Raw genomic sequence first — 25288 nt, 5'->3', positions numbered from 1 at the left:
ATGTACAATTCTTTGCTTATCCACGACAATTTCAGAACTTGTTTTGATTCCTGTAAGCAGGTAAAATGTTTAAAACTTGAGGATGATCAGAGATCGGCTCTAAAATGGCTGCTTATCAGCTACAAAACAAGATGGAATCAGTCATGTCCCTCCTTCTTTTCTCGGTTCAGTTGTTAACATTTGAAGTTTATTTTTCTGGGAGGTGAACGGTTCTGTCCTTTTACCCAAAGACAAACTGCAGACTTGTCTTTCCAAATTTGTCCAGTAATTTGCCTAAATAAGTTTTTGTGGTTTCCTGTTGTTTGTCCCACTTAGAATATAAACTTCAGTTATTTTTAATGATTACTTTTCATTTTTAGGCTGTCAATGATTCATATTGTTCTCGTAGCTTCAAATTGCCTCTCTCGTTATGTTTCATGAGTTCAAATATCAATCTTTTGGTTTTGGGAGACAAACCCACACATTTCCTATGAAAACAGAAAACAGAGGTGCAGCCTCAGTTACCCTGGTCCTGCCAGGATGAATGTTTGTTTTTAGCTGTTTGTATTTATGCTGTTGAACGAGCCCTGGATGTGTCTGTGGTGGGACCACGCTTTCTGACACTGGCCAGTTCGTTTTGCTCCAGAAAGTCTTGATGGCATCGATTCAAGACACATTGTGCATGTTGCAGCCGCAGACTGATGACCGAGCCCCTTCGCGTTTCATTGACGGAATGGCACTGTTTACTTTGAAAGCATCGTTTATGGGTTCGTGCACAAAGAAATGACGTGGCTTGACAAAAATCCACCATTTTGTGTGTTGGAATCTTTGCAGCCGGTTAAAATGTATTTAGGCAATTTCAAGACTTGCTTTGCTTACGATTTGCTTTGAACAAATCTTAGCTACCTCCAAGTTCACCTGTAATTTGTTTGGAAGTTCTTCTTGGCTAGCATTCGCATAGTCCAACTTTTAATTTTCTTCTTGCTGATAGAAGGTGGTTGTTGTCCTGTTCACAACATGATCCCAAGCTTGCAGTGACCACTTTTCACCTCATGAAAAGATTGACTGATTACGCCATAGGAACACCTTTGACTCTAATTACTACACAAAGTTAAATATGTCCATCTGGTTACATTATGTTCAGTATGCGAACTATTCTGTAGGGGCACATTACACTTTTTTCCATCCAGTTTCATTATGATTGTGATTGTTATTATGATTAGAGACAGCCTCCCGTCTCTATTTTCATTTGGTGTCCAACTTTGGGAATCTGTCTTTGGTTTCCTAAAGTTAGTTGTTTTATGTTCACACATTGAATACAAACAAAACCAACTCACAATCTGGACTGCAGCAGGCATCCTGTGTATGTATGAACGCGATTGGTCCTGGTAAAAATGATGAAGATTGGTAATATTCCTAATTCTGAACTACAACACTTCCATCTTTTTATCCTACACAATCCACTTTTTGTTTGAACATGCATTACATGACTGTAGTAAATGTGTTTTGCGCCAAAGATAATCATTTAAAAAATGCCCTTTGCCTGGGGGAGATGTTTGTTTTTCACCTGGCTGCTCCCTTATAGATCAGCTCAGACAGACAGACTGCCTGGGCAGAGTGGGCGATCATTATCTGCTTCCCTCAGCATATCGACAGGCCCGCTGTTCATACCTCACTGTACGTGGGTGGGAAGTTGGGCGCTGATAACCTGAAAACCTGCTAAAGTCCTTCTCAACCATGTCCACGGAAATTCCCAGCAGCTTATTGCCATAGATGTGTACTGTGTAAAAGAAAATCGCCTGCATGGAAAAGGTGGGGAAAAAAGAGTCTTTGTGTGTTGTAATGGGTTATATTCATGGATACTTTTAGAGTTCCAGTCAAACAAAAAATGAAAAGGCAACTTTAAGTGAGGTCATATTAGAATTACATTTAACAGAGCTGAAACCAAGGCATTAGTGAACTAAGGTGCTGTTTAGGGCCCCTGAACTATTCGTCCCATAAAGGTCTGATCATGAATCTACATTTTTACAATTTTTTTGTTGGTAAAGAGAATATTAGTAAAAAAAATTACACACATTCAGCATAGATAAAATAAAGGACTTTAAATGGGTAAAAATTTAAATATAAAGGAATTGGCAAGTTTACTCTTTAAAAGTGCTAAATATCATGGCCACTGTTTGATTATTGTGTTACCATAGTTACAATCTGTTGCTCGAGTTTAATCCTTTCTTTGTGTTGGAGCTCAGTTTGATTACAAATTACACCTCAGCAGAAAATAAGCTTTTATCAAAGCCAATTCAGCTTGGTCTCCTCTCCCAGATTCTACCAAATCTGTAATCTGTTAGGGATGATGATGGTCTACACAGGAAGACAGGCCCAAATCTAATTTTATTAAAGGCTCCCACCTTGAATCAGCCCTGTTTTATAAGTCAGTAGAATAGCCTGCTTCCGGCAAACGTAAATTGAATCGCTGCTTAAGACCTCCAGGCCAGCAGGGGGCCTCCAAGAGCCCTCCAGTTCCCACTCAGTATCCATCTCATGCTAAATATTTTTATGTAATTCACATGAATGAATGCAGAATTTCATAAACTTAAGCTTTAAAAGAACTGACAATTGTCGGCACAAAGTAACACTATAAAATGTCTGTTCTCTACTATCAAAGTAAAATATAGACACAAACAAATGATGTGTCTATATTTAAATTATTTATCATACATTTGTCTGAAGCAAGATCAAATTTTACACTTGCTGGTCTGTTTACAAATAAATGTCAACAGTTTATTGAAGCCTTTACAAAATGTTCAGAAACACAAATGGTTAAATTTCCCTTTTTTGTCTTAATAAGTCAGAGAAATATCACAATATCCACAACTGATTTCCTGCTTTTGCCTTTTAAAATACTTTGCTCAAATGCACTTTATTTAAATGAAAGAAATCAAATTTTACGAAACATGATGAAAATTATAACTTCTCACGTTCAATCCATAACCTTAACATATTTCTTTACCACATGATACATATTTTATCTGCATGTAATATGTCAAATTAGTACATACCTCGGTGTTTGAAATGTTTAAAACTGGTGTTTTTCTTACACCTAGTTAAATGAATCTAAATTGCAAACATCAATGAGCATAAAAAAACTGTACAGTTAAGAAAATTCAGGATTGTAGAATTTTATGTTAATCTCTTTTGACGGATTTTGAGTTGCATCTTTATAAATCACAATATTGCTGACAGGTTGATTCTCTTTAATAATTCACTTCAAAATGAAAACCTATTACACTATATAGATACAATCGTTACTGACAATAAAATGTTCCAAGGCATCTTTTTTTCTTTTATTGTATCATTACGGCTTACAGCTAATTATATACCATAATCAAATTTCTAAAAAAAAAAAAAAAAAAAAAAAAAAAAAAAAAAAAAAAACAGATATTAAAATCAATGAAAAATATTGGATGCAATATAATGATACTAACCATCATTAGGACAGTCAATGGCATCTTTCATGAGAAACAAGACATTGTTCCTAGAGAAGCTGGCTGTTTGCAGGGTGCTGTATTAATGGAAAGTTGAGTGGAAGGAAAACATGTGGTGGAAAAGGCATACAAGCAACAGTAATGATATATATACATATAAAGGTAAGGTAATCTTCTGAAAAACTGAATATTGAGTTTTTATTTGCTGAAAGCAAAAATTGTAAACTATGAATTCAATCTATCTGTCTACACATGGCATTTCGCGTGTTTAAGAAGCTATTCTCTGTGCTTTTGTTTTATTTTTTTTATTTTATTTTTGGTGTATTTTGCACTTTGGTTATTTTTGGATAAAGAAAATAAATGTGTGCTGACTGGTTTATCGCTTGAATTACTGAAAGGGCTAAATCTTTTAATGACATTGTAATGAATTAACCTGCCTCTAATACATAAAGTTCAGGTTGCAAAAGTGTTACGGATCAACAAGAACTACTGTAATAAAATGCAATAAACTCCTTATTCAGACGATTCTATATGCTCATCTCTTGGTCAACGACTTTTACACAAAAATACCGATTTCAAACGAGAGCTGCTGTTTCAAGAGTCGCTTCAAAGTCAGAAGTATGAATGTGATTAAAGAGCAATCCTTTGATCGGTGACTTTAACCAAAAACATTCTTATTAGATTCACGCACTTGGGCATAAACACCGTGAGAGCTGTGTGACATGAAAGAAGGCGCTTGTTACATTTTAGCCACCTGTGGGCGGAGTTTCTGCACCTGTGGACGCACATGCCACTCAAAACACTCCAGTTTCCATCAGAGGGACGCATAGGCGGACAGTCTAGCTGAGCCATGGCCGCAGAGGCGAAAACCCTCGGGACCCAGGAAATGCAGCTGCTGGATATCAGCTCCAGCTCTCCCCAAACAGAGTCCAAAGGTTCGGAGGAAACGGAGTATGAGGACGGGACCGTCCAGTTGGAGAAGCCGCCGTACTCATACGTGGCTCTGATCGCGATGGCAATCAAAGAGAGCCAGGATAAGAGAAGGACTTTGAGCGGGATTTATGAATACATCATATCAAAGTTCCCATACTACGAGAAGAACAAGAAAGGATGGCAGAACAGCATTCGGCACAATTTGTCTCTTAATGAGTGCTTCATCAAGGTCCCGAGGGACAGCGGGGCGGACAGGAAGGGCAACTACTGGATGCTGGACCCGGCTTTTGAAGACATGTTCGAGAAAGGGAACTACCGGCGCCGGAGGAGGGTGCGGAGACCCTATAGACCCGCCAGCCTGCCTTTTCTGACGGGAAACCCTGTGGAGTATCCAGAGTCTCTGTACCTTCAGCCGTATGTGAGCGGCACCTGGGCGAGTGGGTACCCTGCGCCCCAGGTCGTCTCCGGATCCACCCGCGGTCTGTCCATCGGCGGTTCCTACTGCCCGCCGCCACACTTCCATCCCTCCGTTTACGGGGCCTACCACCCGCCCGTGCTGGTTCCACACAACGGGTACCCTTACGGAGGAGTGGCCCAGCCGGTGAGTCCGGACGGTGGCACCATGTCTGTGCCTTGCCCGCAGTTCACTTCCTACTCTCGGCAAGCGGAGTCGCCGCTGGTTTATTTCTCGGAGCAGTGAGGACTGCATGTTTTCTGACGGGTGGCCGCCTGTTCACAGACTCACGGTTCATTTGCGTCACTATTTCAGGTCAGCTGGCCGACGTTCATCAAGTTCTTTAAGTTCTCTATTTAATGGATGAATTAATGAAATCACACGTTAAAATGTTAGCTCTTACACATTTGTAACATTTCTTTCTTTTTGGGGCGCAACGGCTGTGGTTTCAAAAAGACAGTAACCGATTTGATTGAAGTTGTGCAAAATTAAATAGATTAAGCTCCCAGAACGACATGAAATAATTACACAGATATTCTTTTCCCAGTTGTGTAGGGAAAATGTTGTCAACCTACATATTTTACTTTTATTTTTCTATTTAGAAAACTCTGAAATAGGCTGTTTATGTACGTTATTTACTGATTTTTTTTATTGTTCTAATTCTTTGAGCTGCTACATTATTGATGCACTGACTCGTTTATATTGTTTGTTTGTGAGTGTTTCAGTACCACTGTTTAAATAAAATAGTTTTGCATATTGTCGTTCATTGTCTGATTCCTGTATGTTCTGAAAATATTGTTCAATTGTAAAATAAGTGTTAAATTTTTTTTTCTAGAAAACATAAATATTTTAAAGCAACTCATCTAGGGAAACATCTTTGACTTTAAATAAAAAGTTGTTTCGAGGCAAAATGACAAGTTCAGCTGAATGATGCTGTTGCGTTCTGCGATTATAGAAGTTGACTGAAGTTTCCTGGGAATTTCTTTGGAGATTTATTTGTACGTTTTTGAAAAGAGGAAGATTTAATTCTGAGCAACATGTAAAAAAAATAGTCATAAATAAAAAAAAATTATAAATAGTCATAATCTCAGATAAAGACTTTGGTGCTGCATTTGAGGTACCTCGGAAGTAGTAAATCTGGAGGGGGGAAAAAACTGTTTTCAATGTATTTTTCATTTGACCCTGGCTTTGTTGCTGAAATAGATGATGAAATGAAATTTAAACGTCCTACGTTGTAATTTGTAAAGTAAATAACAGTTTGCCAAAAAAAATATATATATATATAACACGCTTATTGTCATTGAGTACCTTAACGGAAATTAGGTCAAATATACCACAATTTTGAATATGTGACCCATTTACGGAAATGTTTGCCTACAAATGTTACCACAGAGAACAGCGGATACAATGAATGGAACGCGTCCTGTAGTTCCTACGCACTTCCGCTTCCTGTACAAGGGGGCGTGACCGAAAGGAATTTCTGTACCGCGTGCGCCCTCGCGGAGTGTTTACCTCTGCAGTTAAAACACTACGATAATATTTCAGCTTAGAAATGGAGACATTTAACATGCTGCTGTTGGAGTACCCTCAGCTAATGTACGGCGGGGTTGGAGCTACGGCGTTTATTGCAGGCGGATCGCTGATCTACAAAATAGCTTCCAGGTAAACGCTCCGCCTTTTCGGCCATCTAAACCAGTCTCCTATGGTTTCTAACACGGTTAGGAAAAAAAATGTTTTACGTTTAATTTGCTTTTTAAAGAACTGTTGCAACTATTTAGATTAGGTGCTTATTTGACAAGAATGCATACGTGCATTTTGTCTCGTGTTTAGCACTTGTCTGCGAACATACGCTAGCCTGTGTGCTAACGATGCTAACAGCTGCACCAACTTATTGTCAAACACTTCCATACAGCTTTAATTTCTTCATGTTGCTCAGGTCTGATGCTATCCAGTGCAAGAACAAGGCTAATAAGGTGTTGTGGCCCATTCCGACCTTGTGAGCTCCCCAGCTGTCGAACCTGAGAGTTACTTTTTCCATTTTTTGTAGCGGAACGTGTAAATTAAGAAAATGCTGCTAGTGCCTTGATATTTGTAGTATGCTTTTACTTGTTAAAAATAACGAAAGAACTATGAGATTGATCCGGTTATGCATCATAGCTTGCCCTCATCAGCTTCGTCGGATTTCTATTGACCTAAAAATTAAAAATTGCTTTACATTACCTCACTTGCTTATATGTGTTTACTTATTGAGAATGATGGGAGTTCTTAGTTTTAATATATTAAATTAACAGGGGGGAAAAAATCTCAATTTCCATGTTTAAGAGGAAAATTAATAGGCAAGGGGAAAATTATTCCCCACTTACCTATTGACTGATGCATTTTTAATCCTATATATGTATCGTTACTGAGGGTGATGAGTAGCCTTTTCCTCAGTTTACACACCATGACTGTCACAACTTTTCACAACTGGAGTTGTTGCCACTTACTCCACCACTTTTCTCTTGCATTTGTATATTTGACAAATATAACAGGTCTTGTTAGCGTAACCTTTTTAAAACTTCTGCAGGGTGTGTTCACATACGGCCATGAGTTGTTAATTCTTCCACACTTTCCGCTTGTAGCATGCTGCCTCTGGGACGTAACGTGATGGAATGTGCATCAGTATGTTTGGTAAAGGACAGAATCAACTAAAACTTGCTTATTGCTTACAGGAAGAAGCCCGCTTATGCAAATGTAAACTGCTGGTTCTGCAATCAGAACACAGTGGTGCCTTATGGAAACAGGAACTGCTGGGATTGTCCCAACTGTGACCAGTACAATGGCTTCCAAGAGGTAATTTCCAAAACATTTTTTTTTTAGCTTTGGAATTTTATTTTATTTTGGGGTTTTTTATCACGTAGGTGCATTTTTATGTACTTTCTCTGTTTTCTGTTTGTTTTATCTCTATAAGAATGGAGATTATAACAAACCCATCCCAGCTCAGTACATGGAGCATCTTAACCACGGTGTATCTGGAAGCGTTCCTTCATCTGAGACACCGAAGACTCTGCAGTGGGTTAACTGTCAAATGCTGCTGTGCAGGAAGTGCAACAATAACCAGACTGTGAAAATCAAGCAGTTGGCTTCATATGTTCCCAGAGATGACGTAAGTAATCAGTTTTAATGTGCTCAAATTAAAATTAAGCATCAAATTTTCAAGGGGGGGGAGGGATTCCAAATCTGATCCCTTTTTTTGTCTTTCTCTTTGCTTTTCTAGGACAATTACGATGAGGAAATCGAAGCCTACAAGCATCACCTGGAGCAGACTTTTAAATTATGCAGACCATGTCAGACTGCGGTGGAATATTACATAAAATATCAAAACCGCCAGCTTCGCACGAGGCTCCTCACCCACCAGCTCCGGCGCTCCCGAGAATCAGACTCGGGGTTTGTGAAGGTGAGTGCAACCAAAAGTCTAAATATATCAATATAGTAGAGCTTTTAGCCAAAGAAAAACATAATAAATTGGTATATGACGGCAGCCGTGGAAATATCACCATGAAAATTATCACGTTATATGAAACATGTAGATAGATTTACTCTGAATTTTCACAAACATACAGAGTTGTTGAAGTCTTATTTTGTCAACCTATGCTTATGTTCCAATGATGCATTGTTCCTTGTTTTTCTTCAATGGAAGGAGTAGAAATGGAGCCATGTTTTCTCTCCCACAGAGCTCCCATTCTCTGTCCTCGCCCACCGGAGTCGTACTGTTACGGGCCCTGGCCTTCCTGATTTGTGCTTTCCTTCTCACTACGTTTGTCTATAAATTGCCAGAACAGCCTCTTTCTCCAAATGGGCCTCAGACCTTAAGTGGGGGCGTTGTTCCTCCAAAGCCAAAATCAAGCAATGAGTCCGCCGCCAGCAACGCCACAGATTTGCCTGTGTGGCAGGGTCTGCTGGACGTCATCCCAGAAAAGGCCGTTGAAAACGCCAAGCTAGTCTGGCAGCACGGCAGGGACAACCAGCTGGCGATAGTGTCCGTGGGCCTGATGACTTGTCTCACGGCTATTTTCTTAGCCGGACCGATGCGGTAAGCGTCCACCACGTCTTTGTCGCTTCTGTTCGATATTTTCACTTATAATTTGCAACAAAAACAGCTCTGGTGGTTTGAATTTCCAGGTTGAGGAGAATCGACGCTATAGCCTCTGTCCTGTGGTTTGTCGTCTTGTGCCTCTGCCTGGCTGAGAGCTACTTGACCGATATGCCGAGCTGGATGAACTCAGTGACGCTTGTTAGCACCTCCCTCTGTTGCCTCGTCAGCCTCGCCGCCGCCGCTGCGACTCACAAGCCACTGGGTCAGCGAAGAGCCAGATATCGAAGGTCAGATTCTGAGCAGTAATACATGTTCACATTGTGTTTGAATGTTGAGAGTCTACATGTAGTCTTCTCTGGGTGGTTTGTGTAACAAGAACGAACATAGCTGTGGTCGGTTTTTCCTCAAATAAAAACCCGTACCTGCCCCTTATTAGATAAATAGCTCTTTTAATTTATCAATCATGGTTTGAATAAGTTGTCATTTTCTTGCAGTGACTGTCAGACTGATCTCAGAACGAATGATGGCATCTTTATTGGATAATGCAACACTATAGAGCTTAACCTAAATCCAGTCCTCTAGAAGTGTTTTAAATGACTTTGTTTTTATTTGAGGAAATCTATTTGTCATTTCTCCCTATTTCACTGTCTATTTTTATTCTGTCCCTTTGCTATACTGTTGTGAGAACGACTGATGACATTCAAATAGCAAACTCTTTACTTACGGACAGTGTAATAATTTACAGTAGACACATGGTTTGCCATAATAACTGAATCATGCAAGAAAAAGTTGAAGAGATCAACTTCAACCGATGAGGTCTGATGATTTTAGAAAATGTTCTCCATGTTTCTCAAAGGTGGGACAAACATTTATATAATCCATTGTGTGAAACTAACATTTATTTTACTAGTTTAGAGTATTAACTATACATACCATTAACAAAATCACATTTACGGTGATAGTGTTGAGTTACTGTAGTCACATTCCTATCAGTATTAGCTACTGTATGTTTTTATAGCTCTAGGATTTCTGTTTAAAAATGTCTTGAATGTACTAATTAATATTAACACTACCTAGACGCCATTGCATGAATTACTAATGTTAACTCTCAAAATGTGAACAAATCTCGGCCTGTGTTCGTGCGAATCACTCGCAGCTGCACAAAAGAAAAGTTTTACCTTGAGCGCATAAAGCAGCGACTTCTAAAGCTGAATGACGGTTTTGTTTCATACAGACACTCGGTGTGTTAGCTTTGCTGCTTACACAGTGTTGGTATAGAAAAAAAAGTTGCACATGTAAGTTTGACTTTCCTAAGAATTGCTCAAAAAAGCTTTTACTTGTCATAATACTGAGAGCTGAAAACTGAAAAAGAACGGAAAACGGAAAACTTAGCAAGAACTTTGAACTACAGTAGCTGAATACTTTAAAAATCTATACTAAAGAAAAGCCTGTAATCTTATAGGTAGCATAATGTGGGGACGATGCCTGTTTCAGGCAGATCTTGTTACATTTTCGGTTTGTACAGTAGCTCTTTGTGGCTAGGAGACCAGACAGTTATGTCATCTAAATAGGTTACATTTCTAGCTTTTTTTTTTCTTAAATTATGATATGTAAAACATTTAAGATGATTAATGTCATAATCAGGTTTGATATTTTAAAATTAAAATTTGAACCTTTTTCCTTTGCCATAAGTTCTTGCATTTGCCAGTATTATTAACTGTGCATGGTCATAGTCTCGGTCTGGTTTCCATGTGAATATTCTGACATTTTACTGTCTCCTCTCCTCTTTTAAAATGATCCTCCATCTGTCTCCACCAAAATGCCTCTAATCACTGGAAAACATTGTACAATATTGTGCAAGAAGCTGAAATGCTATTTGCCCGTAGTGATCAACTGTAAATTGTAGAAACGTAAAGCGGTATTAAAATTGTTTTTCATGGCTTCCTATGCTGCTTCTGGAAAAGTCTGGAATCCAGCTTCAGCTGTGTGTGCTTTCATTATTTCTTAGTAGAACAAATAGTAAAATCCAGCTAGGTGGCTATTCAGTTACTCAAGTGTCTAAAATGTAAAAAGATAAATAAATCTGAATGTGGAACGTTTTTCATTTTGAGTGGAAAGTTCATAGGAGTCCTGCTCTCACATATTTGATCTTTTCCTCAACACCTCTGCTACACATGGCTTTTTCATTTCTTTATAATTGTAGACTGATGTATGGTGACATGTTGGTAGTGGTGATGTCAATTAAAGCAGGACTGCATACTCTTACCAACAAACATTTGAAGTCTTTGACACTTCGATTATATAGTAACATGATTGGATCTGATCAAATGCCTCCCATTAGCAAAAACATGTAAAGTGCCTACATTTTTGCACAATATTGTTTGTAGTTATCTAAACATGTTTAACTTGATTACAGCAATCTGATAGAGGAATACCTGACAACTAAACAGCTTGTTTAGGTTTGCTTTGTAGAGTAAAACATTGTTAAAAGTGTTTTATGGGATTATGTACACAGAGATGCTCTGAAAATGCGGTGCAATGATTACTACAATATTTGTACAATACTAATATTCCTCTAATCATCATTCTAATTTGTTGATACATTTGTAGTAACACTAACGTTGCATGAAGTTAACACGTCAAACCACACCAATTCTCAGTATTGCTTTATTTAACCTCACTAAATGAAAATGGATAATAACAGATGAAAATGTGTCTCCAACTGCACAGATGTTTTCTTTTAGTGCAGTTATTAACTGTAGTGTTAGGCGTTTCAAAGAAAATAAAAAATACATTTCAGCGTTTTGACAGGCTGTGAAAATCATAAGATGAGAAATGTACCAGTAGTTTGCTTGTTTTTAGAAAAAATATCGACTTTATTGTAGTTTTCTGTATTTATTGCTGTGAATTTACTTTTGGTTCCCCATAACTGTGGAACCCCACATATAAATTAGATGCTTTGAGGTGTTTTTAGAGTATTGCGTATACTGGCATTTGATGCCACGTCTGTTGATTATGAAATTTGCATTGTAGAAGTATTCATGCCCCTTTGTTTTTCCACATTGTCGCATTACAACAACAAGCATCAGGGTGTATTATTTGGATTTTATATGACAGAGCAACACAAATTGCTTCATATTTATGAGGAGGAAGAACATGCTGCATAGTGTTTTTCGTGAATAAAATGCTAATATTTTGGTGTCCATCTGTATTCAGCCTCCTCTACTGATGTTTTGAGTTAAAAGTCGCTTCATATTTGTGGCCTTAACAAGAGAAAAGACACTTTGTGTTGTCACTTTTACCATTTAGGAATAAGATTTATTAACAATCTCACTCTAAATAATTACAAAAAAGTGTCCGTCTACATCAGGTCCATTTGCTGAAGGGTCAAATTTGTACTGTTATGGACCATTAGTCGGGGGCCGCACAAAATTATTCTAAGGGCCTCAAATGTTCCCAGGCCGCACATTGGACATCCCTGGAGTAAAGGGCGCTGAATTCAAATGCATGTCTCATTTTTCAGATCTTCATCTCTAAAATTTCTTTAGAATTTGTTATTTTCCTTTCACTTCTCAATTGTGTGTTACACTAAATCCTAGAGGAATATGTAAAATGTTGTGTTTGTAACAAGATGAATGTGGAAAAATTCAAGTGCGTCTTACAGTCGTAGCAAACAAAACTTTTCATACTGTAAGTATTGCAGTACTGAAGGAGAAATTGGCCTTTTTCAAAACCCATCAGACTGAAAAACCTTATTTGTATTTTCAAATGCCAAATTGCTACTTAAGTAATTGTGTCTTACGTATTTATGTAAAAGCACAACTTGCCAAAGTTTTACATACTGTGCCCAAAACTGGCTATAAATATTTTGTTTGTTTGTTTGTTTCATATGCTGTGATATTAATTATCCCCAGCCTCCATATTTATCTTTTTTTTGCCTTTTGGGGTGAATTCCTGTATCAGTAAAATAAGCTGTCTGAGTGTTAGTTTTGCTAAGTAAACATTAAGCTGTAAAAGCACTGTATTAAAACCCTTGTGGTAATTTTCACATATAAGGTACTATTTATGGGAACCGCAAACATATTTTGTGTGGTTTAAATATTGATTGCTCCTCTTTAATAGCATAATGTTGATATTTTTCACCTTCTCCTGTTATTGTGAATGTGTAGCATGTAGCTAATAAATGTGATATTTCATCCATGGATGTTGCAGCGATGTGTGGACCCCATAGACATAAAGGCTGGATTTTTTTGTTTGTTTTTTTAACAGATTGTCGTATCTGTTTCCAACGTTTTGTCTCCGATCAATCTGTTCTCTGGTTTCTGATCTGTAGCAACCATGAAAAGGGAACTTCATCACTGTTGAGAGGTTTCTTGGAGTTTGCACATAGAAACATTGTGTTATGGATAGTAGCGTGATCTTGATGTCTGGCTTTACTTTGCTGATTTTCCTTTTCTTTTTTTGTGCTTCCTGTTGTTGGCTTTAATAAACAAATAAATACAAAATTGACTTCTGGTATTTTATTTATCAACCATGATGTGACATCTGTGCTCTTGTCTCTTTCTCTTCTTTTCTATGTTTCTATGTTCTATCTTTTGTATGTTGCACTATACACACCTACTGTAGCATTTTATATCGTTTCTCCACCTTTTTGCAGAGATCAAATCTCTGCTTTTCGTGTTTTCTTATGCTTTTCTTTCTTGTAAAGCCAATGCTATGTGGTTGCTTTTCTTCTTCACATGCAGCATTAACACACTTCGAGTTACAACCCCGGTTTGGATGTCCACCTGCAGTAATTTATTGTTTGAGGTAGTTGGGTCTGCTTGCCGTTTTTGTCTCAACTGAACTCCAACAAAACCCAGCTATTTTTAACGTTTGTTGTTCCGTCTAGTTTTCCACACCGATTATTGATGCTGCCCAGAATCATTTCTCAGCAACGGACCAGTTTGGTTCTGATCGTGTTTTCAGTCAGTAGACCATTACATTGCCTTTGTGTTGCAGATACCTTTCAGGCAGCTCTGCAGTCCCACCCTTCAGCAGCCAGCCTCCTCCCTTTCACCCAACCGACATGGCAGACAACTTCATCCTCACCCCACCCCCCAACATTTCTGAGCTTATCAGCCGCCAGCACGGTCCTCGCGAGCGCAAAGCTTCCCCCTCCACTCTGCCCGGACGCCTCAGCAGAGCCCTCTGCCTCGGGACGGTCCCCTCCCTCACAAGGACAGGTAACGTTGGAAATCTAAACTGGAGTTTATAAAACTTTTTTTTTTTTTTTTTTTCAGCTTCTGAGTAGGATTCAACATACAGGTTGGAGTTTGCTATAGTTCTTTTTGAATAGATTTGGATTATTCTTGCAATAGTGTGATCAACTCATTAACTTATCATCCCGCACTATATTAAAAAAAAAAAAAAGTAAACAAAAGGTTTAAAAATGTCCAGTTTGAATGTTTTTATGAAAATGGTATGGCTTTTAAAACATGGAACAAAATGCTTCATTTTAAGTTAAGATTGAAACTGGGCGAAAATTTAAAAAGCGAAAACGTTTAAAAAAAATTGCTGCTAATGTGGGATCAAGGGCATTTTTACACTTTCAGTGTTATAGTTATGTATATATATGTATAGTATATAAATTGAAGTCAAATTTATTTGTGTAGCACATATCGGTAGCAAAGCAGCTCAAAATGCTTTACACCATAAAAGCATAATATTGTTGCCAATTGCAAAACAAGCAATAAATATTACATTTTGTCAAACATCATGAACAAAATCATCAAGCAAATATGCATCAAATATGTTAATGAATGCTCAACCACCTACTAATCAAAGGCAGCTCTAAACAGGTTTGAGTTTCAAGCCTCAGAGTTTCAGCATCTTTGCAGTTTTCTGGACGTCTGTTCCAGATTAGAGGAGCATAAAACTGAATCCTGCTTCTCCATGTTTGGTTCTGATTGTCATGGCAAAGAATAAAAACATCCAACGTATAGCAACGTCATATCAAATTGACAATTTGTTATTTGCACAAATAAATCTGAATAAATAATTCAGAAAAAAAAAAAACCTCAAAACTTTCATTATAATGGTTTAGGTGAGGTGTTTGTGTGTTTTCATGGTGTTTTCTCTCATTGCGTTGAGCTCTACATGACAAAACTTAGAGTTGTTCTTTTTTGCTAACAAAAAGAAATTTTATGGATTTTATTTTATTTATAGAAAATGTATACATTTTGTGTTTTTTCTCATCTTCAGGTTCTGGCTATCTTTTTAGTGGCAGTAGACCTGGCTCACAATACAAAGACTCACAATCATCAGGTACCAAACTCTAGTTTTCTCTGATGCCACAGTACAGAATGAGGTTGTTGGTTTTTTTGGGGGGTTTTTTCACCGGTTTGTTTTTCTCAGATTACTTTTCTCTGAAGTCCGGGAGCCGCCCATCGTCCCCGGCCCCGTCTCCTACGCCTTCAGTGGCCGGGTCGGTCACGTCCAGTTCTGGCTCGGCCAGGCAGCGCCGTCCCCTCATCAGCCCGGCTCGCCTCAACATCACCGGCCAGAAGCTCCGTCTTTTTTCCAGCGAAGCATATCCAAAGCTCGTTTCTCCACCTTTGTCCTCGTTTCCTTTTTGCGTAGAGCCGACACCTTCAATTTACAGCGGCTGCTTCTCACGAGACGTCTCTCCTTTCCAAAGCCAGAACGGTAGGAGTCTCCGGTTGACCTGGACAGAGTAGTGTTTGTTGTAGGTTGGATGTAGCACCACTAGATGGCAGTGTAGAACATTGTCGAGCCTGAGTGTGTGTAAGGCTAAGGTTTATGGCATGGTTGAGATGCTTTAGCTAGTGGTTTTGGGTAATTTGATGTGATTGTGTTGTAGATTTAAGTTGCTTACTGAGAGATGGAAGTGTGATAGAAGAAGAGGAGAAACAAAGCAGCTCCTCAGCGTCCTCCGCCTGCCAGGTTGGAACAACAACACAAAGTCCTGAGAGCTTCTCTCCTCAAAAAGGTAGGCGTCCTATTTGTAAGTAGAAGCAAGAGTAACTCATTAAGTCAATAATTGCTGATAAAATATTTTACTAATCTGTGCAGTATTATTTGTCATTTTTATCAGTTTTATTCCCAGACTGCAGATGGTGTTCAGTGCATGAATTTACAGACAAAAAAAGCTGAAACAGTGATTTCTTTTTTTTTTTTGTCATTGTGTCAGCGAAATAATGATGAAGTCAGTGTTTGACTTGCTTTTGTGTCAGTATTTGAACGTTTCCACCCAAAATGAATGACTTTATGTAACTCTGTAGGATCAAATTGCATGTATTAATATGTAAAATATAGATACATGGGAATATATATTGTTGTACGTTGGCCAATGAATAGCTTAGTTACCTGTTTGCCATTTAATGCTGTTCACTCTCAAGGATGGACTAATTATTTGTAGAAAAAATTTCAGCTGCTTCCATTCACTATGTTAGAAAAAGTTGTTTGACGCCTGTGCAAATAATAATATTTTTTTTTACTGATAATACAAACAGTCAAGGTTTAACCAGAAATTGCAAGGTCTGTCTAAATGTTGCCATATTAAATTTTTAAATTGTATTATTTATGACAATCGGCCATATCAATGTGGTAAATTACAGGGCAGATTGGGTTTGATCACAGGACCTTTTGAATTCCTTGGTCAGGTGTCAGATTATAAGGTCTCCAAGCTGCTGCTGTCAAAACGCTGTTTCTACTGACTGTAGAAATATCTATAAAACTCTTCATTGTGTGGTTCACAATTGTCCTGGGGCTTCATGCATAAAAGAGTGTGCAGTTTTCACACTAAAACTTGGCGTACGTAAAAATTTAGAAAAGTGCGGCGCACTAAAAAAATCGGATGCATAAAGCCGTGTACACGCACGTGGCCACGCAGCTTTCCTTTCTTAATCCTAATTTGCGGGAAATAGAGCGTAGCTGCTGGTCCGCCCTGTCGCCACCCACAAATATATATGTAAATTAGTGTAAATACCTGGAAGTCTGCCACCACGAAGCAATAACCATGGCAACGTCCTTGTTCGAAGCAGTATAAGTAATTACAATAATAATTATAGATTTTATTTAAAATGTGCTTTGAGGGCACATAATGTCATCTCACAAAAATAAAAAAAAAACATTTTAAAGAAAAAGAAAATCCGAAATAAAGAGATTGTGCAAATGCCTGTTTGAATCAGTAGCGCTTTCAGCTGGAATTTAAAGACAGACAGAGAGTCCTTTGAGTGGGGAAAGTGGACGTTTGTTCTAAATACTAGAATGCTTTATGTCCATAAGGCGCATTCACAAAGCAGGCGGCTCGACTGAAGGATGACTGCAGCTGGACCGGTACCGGTACCGCACGGCTCTTTTGCTCAGAGATCCAGGATGATCAGTCTGAGCAATCCAAGCGCTCATAAACCATCATCAACATTTCCCAGCAGATCAATATGATCTCTGATCAATCGCTCCTTCTGAATTCTTCCTTTGGCGTTGTTCTCCATCAGAGCCAAAGCGCTCCACAATTACGCGGCTCACCTTCACTCGGCTATTTATATACGTGTGACTGCATACACACCTTGATCACCTTAAAAATAGTCAAACCTGTTTATTTTTAATCAGCAGGTTTGAGTTAATCTGCTGATCCAACCCTGTTTCCTTCTTTTAGTGAGAATGAAATGACCCCTCAGATGCATTTCACACATACTTTTATTTTCTTTATTGTGTCTGCGTGTTAGCTTATTGTCTGAGGATAAATGCGGTTCAGTTTCATCGTTTACGTTTAAACAGTAAAATATTAAAATCATGAAAAACATCGGGTTTGGTGCTTCTTTTTCTAAATAACACCGAATGTAGTCAGATTTCAGTGTGTTTAGTTGAGTTTTGACGCTTTGTAGTTTATTTTCCACAGAAAACGTTTGCGTGGCTGCCGCACCTTTTCACGCCAGCGAAAAAGTGTGTGTATATTTACGCAAAGTTAATTTATATACATGCCGACTTGTGCGTAAAATATGGCGCCGCACATTTTTTGTGCGCATGCACGCTTTATGCATGAGGTCCCAGGTGTTAATAAAGGCTGAGCTTTGCGAACTGTACATGAGACGAGTCAAATCCAACTTTTGAGTGAGTTGTTTGCTGCTAAATGCTCCGTTTTTTCTTTTTGTTTTGTTTTGGGGGGGGTTTTCAGATGTTTCTTAAATTTCAGGATGGTAATAAATGTGACTATTGTGAGCCTGAGCATAATTAAAAAGGAAAATCACAAATTTTGCCCTTTAAATTGTTAAAGTTGGGAAACCATTTAGATGCACACATAGTTTTTGTGGTAATGTTTTCTAAAGCAGTATTACCCTGAGAGCTGTTCAGTCTTATGCAGATTTCCCCACCATTAGAAAACCTGCAGCTGCATGCTTAATTAATGTGATCTGTACTTATTTACCAATTCCCATCATCTCAAGGTCTGTCTGGGTTTTATGGTAAATGGGAGAATGTCAATATTTAGCGTTTTTTTTAAACCTTGGTCTAGAAGAGTCCTGTTTCCGGTTTATTGAAATTTTAAATGCTGACAACAAGCCGAAAAGTTCCTGTTGCCTAATTGAGATTCTTCTTCTTCTTTTTTTTCTCCTCAGGTTTTGTGAAACATTTGATCTTACCCTCGGTTTTATTGACGAGCCTGACTGCCAACCTGTTGTTCGGCTGCTTCTATCTCTACCACAACTGGGGCTGAAGCCTCAGCGAGTCTGCTGCTGGTTTTCTCATGAACTGAACAGAGAGACTCTGGACCTTTTTTTATGTCTCTGGCCTCCAATACCAGAAACCTCCCCTTTTGCCCCACCATCTGTTGGCGTTTGACTTAAAAACACAGCAGATTTCAGCAGATGCGTTTCAGTTCGAGTAAAACCTCCTGTTTTGTCTAGATTGAAAGAAGAGAGCATGAACAAATTGGCCAACGGTGTGTCAGAACCCACATTTGGGTGCGCTCCATGCACGATTGAGCCGATGCCGATTCGTCGCCGAGGGGTCACATGTAGCCTGCTGGCAGTGATCGTGATTGGGTGCCTTTCATTAGCAGAAAATCTTTTCTGGTTCTCTGTCAAAATGAAGGGGCACGCTTTGTTCCTGAGATGAAACGTGTTCTGTTTTGAAATGTAAAGATATGTGGTGTTGATGTGTATTGTCGTGTACATTCAGCTGCGAAACGGTTCACTGGCGCTCTGTTGTTACCTTCGCCTGATGCAAAGGTTACATTTATTCACTACTGGAAAGGTTCTCATAAAATAAAGTATCTTTGTTTATATTTATTTATACAGTCAACCATTAGCACCATCAAGAAGAATATCTTTTTTATTATTAGTAGTATTTAGTCATTGCAAGTTTGCTTGGACTGTTTGAGTTAAATATTTCATTCTTGGACTATGTGGGTTTAAAATCGTGTAACGTGAGTGCAGGTGTTTTGGTACGCTTAGTGTGAATGTTGATTTGATGTAAGTTACACTTGTGAAAATTGTATAGGACTTTTTTGGTGTACATCGGGACTATTTTAGTTTTATTTTATTTTTTTGCCGTGACTTTTTTTTTTCTTAGACAAATGATGCTAATTTGAATTTTTAATTCACCTTTTTTTAAGTGATTTGTAGCAGTGTAAAAAAAAAAAAAGCTACTGTAAGGTCTCTGAATGACTGTTTAATGACAGATGCATGAGGCTCTCATTAGGCAGCCTTTAGGTTTTCAACACACTGTACACTGAACGTACCTACGCATTTGTACTTGATGTGTGACGGGCTTACGTTTGAAATCATGTTTAAACAGAAATGATCTTTTCTACTCCAAGATTAACCTCACAGAGGGAAAAAACAAACATTTTTATTTGTTTCAAAAAGATTTTTTCTAATCGGTAAAATGAACACAGTGCATGTTTTGTTTTCTTTGGACTTCACTAGTGCTAAATCAGAGATATTGATGAGATGAAGTTGTCTGTTTACATCAGTGGTTTGAAGGTTTGTGGTTCTGCTGTTCAGCTGAGTGTGTTACTCTCTGGTATAATATTCATCTGTACCAGTGCTATTTTTAAATAAATGTATTTTTTGTAACTCGATTTGAGCTGTTTTTCTTCTTTTCTTTTTTTTAAAGACCAACAGATTTACTTTTTTCACACAATTTTCTGCCTTAGGGTTTAGTATTTTTGTCAAACCTTTTTGAAGCATACTGATACTTCACATTAAATAGAAAAATCCATCAAATATTTTTATGTCTTTAATTTACCCTGCTGTGCTGGAGATCCTGGCTTACACTGATGCATTCCTGCTTTTTAAAATTTGACCACAGGTCCTTGTCTGGGGGAATTCCTGATAACTGACACAACGTTTCATTGTTTTGACCTCTGAACACTTAGTTTTTGCATGTACCAAATGACCTTATGTGCTCTTCCTTCATGCTGAAAAACGCATTCGTCCTCCCGACTTAGAAAGTCATTAAAGTTTTTTATATTGTTCTAAATTTGATAGTTATTTATTCACTGAGGCATTTTACGTGGGTGAAAACGGGTGCAGAAGATGTATCCCATAATAGACATTAATGTTCTCAAAATGGTCTACTGCATGTGTGAATGTCTTCTGGTAAACAGAAGATACGTTTCCAGATGTCCCAAACGGCCTGAAAAGAGGAAGAAACTCTAAAATATTCTTATAAGTTGTTGATTCACGTTGAATCTTAATAGCCTCAACTTCCTGCCTTTGAAGCCAGTTTGATCCAAAGCAGTGAAGACGACATCTGTCCAAAGAAAAATGGTCTGAACACTTTACCTTACATTAACCATAAGGTCATTGATATGATGCTAACGCGTCATTTCACTTATACTGAAAGTTAGGTTTTTATGGTTGAAGATGGCATTTAATGAGCTTTCATTACTTTTTCATTCATTTACCCTTCATCTAATCACTGTTGATAGGTAACTACTCGACCATCAAACCTAAAGCATAGAATTTCTTTATTGTTTTATGAATTTTATCATTCATAAAAACTACTGTTCCCAGTTGTATTTCTCTGTTTTAGATGGACGTAAAATCTCTACTTTGTGTTCTTAAAAGCACATTCACCTGCATTCGGGGTTGTTTGTGTTAAACAAGATTCTTCTCTATGGAGTCTCAGTTCTTTTTTTCTTTTTTCTTTTTTTGGCTTCTTGCGTAAGCAGTCTTTCTGCTGACCCTGAAGCCTCTCAGAATAAAATGTGACCAGATAAACTGCTGTGGCATCAGCTCAGAACCATAAATATGTAAATATTAAAATAAATATCTGGGTTCTGGTTACAAACCTATGTTAAATCGCTTTTACATCCACAGATTTCCTCTAAGACACGTTTCTGAACGAAACATCACCAATGGGATTATGAGTGTAAGCTGTGGCACTCTGTTTTTAATCATTCAATTTTATTTGTTTTCATATTTCCTTCATTTCTAAATATCGCTCCCTCTGGCCGCCTTGTGTATTGACTTTGTTTTTTCCTTTTGTTCTAAATTAGTACATGTTTTGCTTCCTTTTTTTTTTTTTTTTACTTGTTTGATTTGGGCCCCCTTCTCTGTAACTCTCAGAATAACTTTTTCTCGGAACTGCCTCTCTTATTTAACCTTTCTGAACGACTGGTTTCAAAAGAGGAAGCTCGAGCATTCGCTGGCTTTGCTTCACAGCGAAGCCGGGTGGTTAAAGGAATGTAGTAAACAGCTGGTTTTTGGAAACATGTAAACAAGTTTATTATTTTATGGGTTTTATTGTCCATAAAGGCCGCTTCTGCAGCGTTGCTCACGACTTGAGGAGGCGGTCATTCTCTGCACTGCTAAGATAAGACTGGTGGTATGAAGCATGGTGAAACCATTTTTAATATGAAACAAAGATAACTTGATTAACCTTATGATGCTAATTTTTAATAAGGCAAAAATCAGCCTGATGCCCATATGAAAAAGTATTTGAGGAGAATTTGCTGGTGTGCTTCGCACCGTTTTAGAAATTACTTTGTAGCTTTAACCAAACTGAAATTTTGTTTCCAACCTGCTCTTGACATTCTTGAGATTGATGTGTTGCTTTGTGAGGTCCTTCAGCCCGCTACGTGTTGCCAGACAGATTTTATTACCAATTTCTTGGACCATTCTATCCAACAACAAACGTGTTTTATTTCTAAACCATTCAATGTGCTCAAGTCTTTAGTTGTGTTTAGGATCACTCTGTGTTATTGAGCTTCGTCTACTTTCCCATCGGCTCTCTTTCCATATGAGAAAATGTCTGCGTCGTGATTCTTCCACCACCATGTTTCGCTGTGGTGCATTCAGGGTAATATGCAGAGTTTTGCATTCAGGCCAAAAAGTTCATCTTAGGGCTCGTCTGACCAGAGCACAATCGTTCACGTTTGCCGCATACCTTACATACTGTAGCTTATTGAAGTTTGCCACTATTTTGTAAGTACTTGATATTTTTCTTCTTGCACAACTTATTTGTTCTTTTAGCAGATTGCCCAACAGTTCTGGGTTGTTTTTCTTTATTCCTCTAATGTTCTCGAACACCACACCTCTGAGATGAGATGGATTCATACTGACATTAAGTTACACTCAGGCAGACTGTTTAACAATCAAGTGTCTCCTGAAATCAGTAATTGACCTGGATTTTATGTGAGGTTATCATAGTAAGTGAGACTCAATTCAAATGCACCCCGCATGTTTCAGATTTGTATTTCTAAAAAAAAAAAGAGTGAGAAGCATGTTTCTTTCATATTAACAATTAAGCTACACATTTTCTTGTACACAAAATTAATATAATTTTTTTTAATTATTATTATTATTGAGAGTTTAAATTTGTTAAAATCAAAGTTTGGAGTTGTGATGCGAAAAAATATGTGGAAGACTTTAGGTGATTTGAATATTTTTCGCTAGACACTATGAGCACTCTAAAATCCAATTCCTGGACACTATGCTTTTCTGCATAAGTGTCTCCTAAATTGTTCTCATCAATCCCACTTTTTTTGTTTTGTTAGGGAAAAAAACTATATATGCTTCAGCCTGTGCTATCTATGTTTTGCAGTTCAAATCCAGGAAGTAAAAGACCCTCTCGGGTCTCCGCCACAGCACTGCGGGTAGCTTCAGCTGAAAGACAGCAAACAGGTCACCCATCTGAACGTCACTTGGTTCAAACTATTATTGCGTGTTTGTTTATTGTGTGAGATGATCGTGTTGTTGCTCTGGAGGAGAATCGTGGTAAAAGCTCGATGTTGAAGCTGAAGCCCCCAGTTTAAATCGACACCAACAAAGATGCTTCCATCAAAGAAAGCAAAATTTATCAATATATCAGGAAAATGTTTGGCAGTTCTGGTTGGTGTCAGTTCTGCACCTTATTTACTGACTTTTTTTTTTTTCAGGCTAGCAGTTGAAAATAGTTTACCGGCTTTGTAGAGGGAAAGGGTGGGAAGCATGTTCATGCTTTCAGTCTGCCGATTTGGCCAAAAAGGTTTCTCTTCTGCACAGTCGTTTCCTGTTTCTTTTCTTCTTTTTTTCTAACCAGCTGGTCTGAATTGAACTCACAAGTTCATGTTTCATTTTTTCACAGCACTTGATAAGATCTACTAAAGCAAGTCTTATGCTCACAGGGGAGCAGCCTTCTGTGAAATTCAACGGTAAAAAAAAGGGGCTTTCAGAAGATGTGTACCACAGAGAAGCTGAAGCGAACTGGATAACTTCATCTGGACAACAGACAAGTTGTTTGTGTCTTGATTTAACTCTTGTATGTTTTAGTCAAAGTTATTCTATTAAATTCAGTTTGAAAAGAAGCCCTTTGCTTTGCAGAGCGCTCTATTGTCACACTGTTGACATTTCCTCTTTCTTACTGTACGGTTGTAGCTACTACTGTGGTTTACGTTGCACTTCCATGAACTCACTGTTCATGGAAGTGCCACAAAAACGCCGCAGAGCTGAAATGTAGTTGATTGTCGTGTTCTCACAAAGAAGAAGAAGAAAACAGAAAGGGAGATTCCCATAGAGTTTATTTAGAGAGAAGGCTTCTTAGCTTGAAATGCTCTGTACAAATGTATTTACTTGCATTCAGATTTGACTAGCGATCTTAAATTTGTGAATTCATTTAAATGTCTGTGTTGCACACGGATGTGGGGACTTGATCTTTGAGTGAATTGGAGAAAAGCAGGCTGAAATCCACAGAAACACTGGCACTCTGCTCTGGGTCACAATACGTCTCAGAATACTTGCAGCAAAAATGAAACTGGTTATTTATCTGCTAATAAATAACCAGCAAATCTTGTTGAAAGCTTTGTGCTTCACGGACTTGAAGTAATACATAATGTGCAATCACCATGCAAGAAAAGACATAACCATGCGACAGCAGCATTAATTTCCCTTTTATTAATTAATACAGATTGTTTTTGCATGTGAGGATTACACCAATGGCTACGATGAGCAGGGTACACTGCCTGGAAAGTCATTGATTTTCATTCATTCTTTTTTTTTTTTTTTTATAACTTCATAGTGATTATTTTAAGAAAATTATCTACCAGGAGATAGGAACTACTCACAGCCTCTCAGCAGAACCCCATTTCAAAGACCTTTGAAGTATCCCTTTAGGATGAGTTTTGATTAAAAAAGACAACACATTTTAAGAACTTAAATGTGTCCGTTAGCAACTGTTTGATTTTGCTTCAACAAAAACAAAAAATACTGAAGTGAAAGAATAGCAAACTAGCACAATGTAATGCAGGAATCTACATATTTTTAACACTATCAATACATTGGACTTTTAAATGCATTTGAAAACATGAATTTTTAGACTTAGCTGTTTTACACTGTTTACTCGGTGTGCATTTAAATGATATTAAAACATGATCTAAAGTGCCTCGTAGACATCTTTGCTAAAATTTGGTCTGGAACAGGACCTTTTTCCACGTAGTAATTCATTTTTTACACGTTTACTAGAAATGCAAACCTATTTCAACCAAGTTAGACAAGCATAAAAAACATCAGAATGACCGGGGCTCAAACTCATGATCACTTTCTCACCCAATATCTTTTTACCTGATGATTGTGCTTCGGTACTCTTCACCTTAGCTGGATAATATTTAGGTCTAGAGTTTCTGAAGTGGGCATTTCATATGAAAACGAATTCTTTTTTATGTCCAGGCAAAGGTTCAACTCTGTTCCTCGTCTGTCATATTCTTGTCGGTATCACGTCCTCTGTGTCTCAGAACAACTCTGAACAACTCAGCCACAGAAGTGGAAGTCTAGTAGTTCTGACTGGAAATGAAGATTTGTGCTGAACGTTGGACATTTTTTATGAAAAAAAAAAGCTGACACACACACTTTGATGTTGTCACCTCCTCTGGAACAAGGATAA

General features: G+C 38.0%; 2 protein-coding genes across 2 annotated transcripts; both read left to right on the top strand.

The window, feature by feature from the left end:
- The first annotated feature begins 4287 nt into the window (after positions 1–4287).
- Positions 4288–5573, top strand: LOC102232220 (forkhead box protein L2-like). Its single transcript, XM_005808228.2, has one exon. The coding sequence runs from the start codon at positions 4312–4314 to the stop codon at positions 5092–5094; it is 783 nt and encodes a 260-aa protein (XP_005808285.1). The 5' UTR covers positions 4288–4311; the 3' UTR covers positions 5095–5573.
- Positions 5574–6309: 736 nt separating this feature from the next.
- On the top strand, positions 6310–20006 carry tmem201 (transmembrane protein 201). The gene is made up of 11 exons (XM_005808227.2): positions 6310–6510; positions 7560–7680; positions 7799–7993; positions 8105–8284; positions 8562–8920; positions 9010–9210; positions 13925–14148; positions 15167–15229; positions 15320–15610; positions 15786–15914; positions 18541–20006. The coding sequence occupies exons 1-11, from the start codon at positions 6401–6403 to the stop codon at positions 18636–18638; spliced, it is 1971 nt and encodes a 656-aa protein (XP_005808284.1). The 5' UTR covers positions 6310–6400; the 3' UTR covers positions 18639–20006.
- The last annotated feature ends 5282 nt before the right edge of the window (positions 20007–25288 follow it).

Source organism: Xiphophorus maculatus, chromosome 1 (genome assembly GCF_002775205.1).
Source record: "Xiphophorus maculatus strain JP 163 A chromosome 1, X_maculatus-5.0-male, whole genome shotgun sequence".
Classification (NCBI taxonomy): domain Eukaryota; kingdom Metazoa; phylum Chordata; class Actinopteri; order Cyprinodontiformes; family Poeciliidae; genus Xiphophorus; species Xiphophorus maculatus.
This window is presented reverse-complemented; position numbering and strand designations above follow the sequence as displayed.

What these genes read in the sequence shown, in the direction of transcription:
- LOC102232220 (XM_005808228.2), top strand. Translation starts at nt 4,312, where the DNA reads ATGGCCGCAGAGGCGAAAACCCTCGGGACCCAGGAAATGCAGCTGCTG.
- tmem201 (XM_005808227.2), top strand. Translation starts at nt 6,401, where the DNA reads ATGGAGACATTTAACATGCTGCTGTTGGAGTACCCTCAGCTAATGTAC. An exon ending in CATATGTTCCCAGAGATGAC is followed by an intron (nt 7,994 to 8,104) that starts GTAAGTAATCAG and finishes TTGCTTTTCTAG; the next exon opens with GACAATTACGATGAGGAAAT. An exon ending in CAAAGACTCACAATCATCAG is followed by an intron (nt 15,230 to 15,319) that starts GTACCAAACTCT and finishes TGTTTTTCTCAG; the next exon opens with ATTACTTTTCTCTGAAGTCC.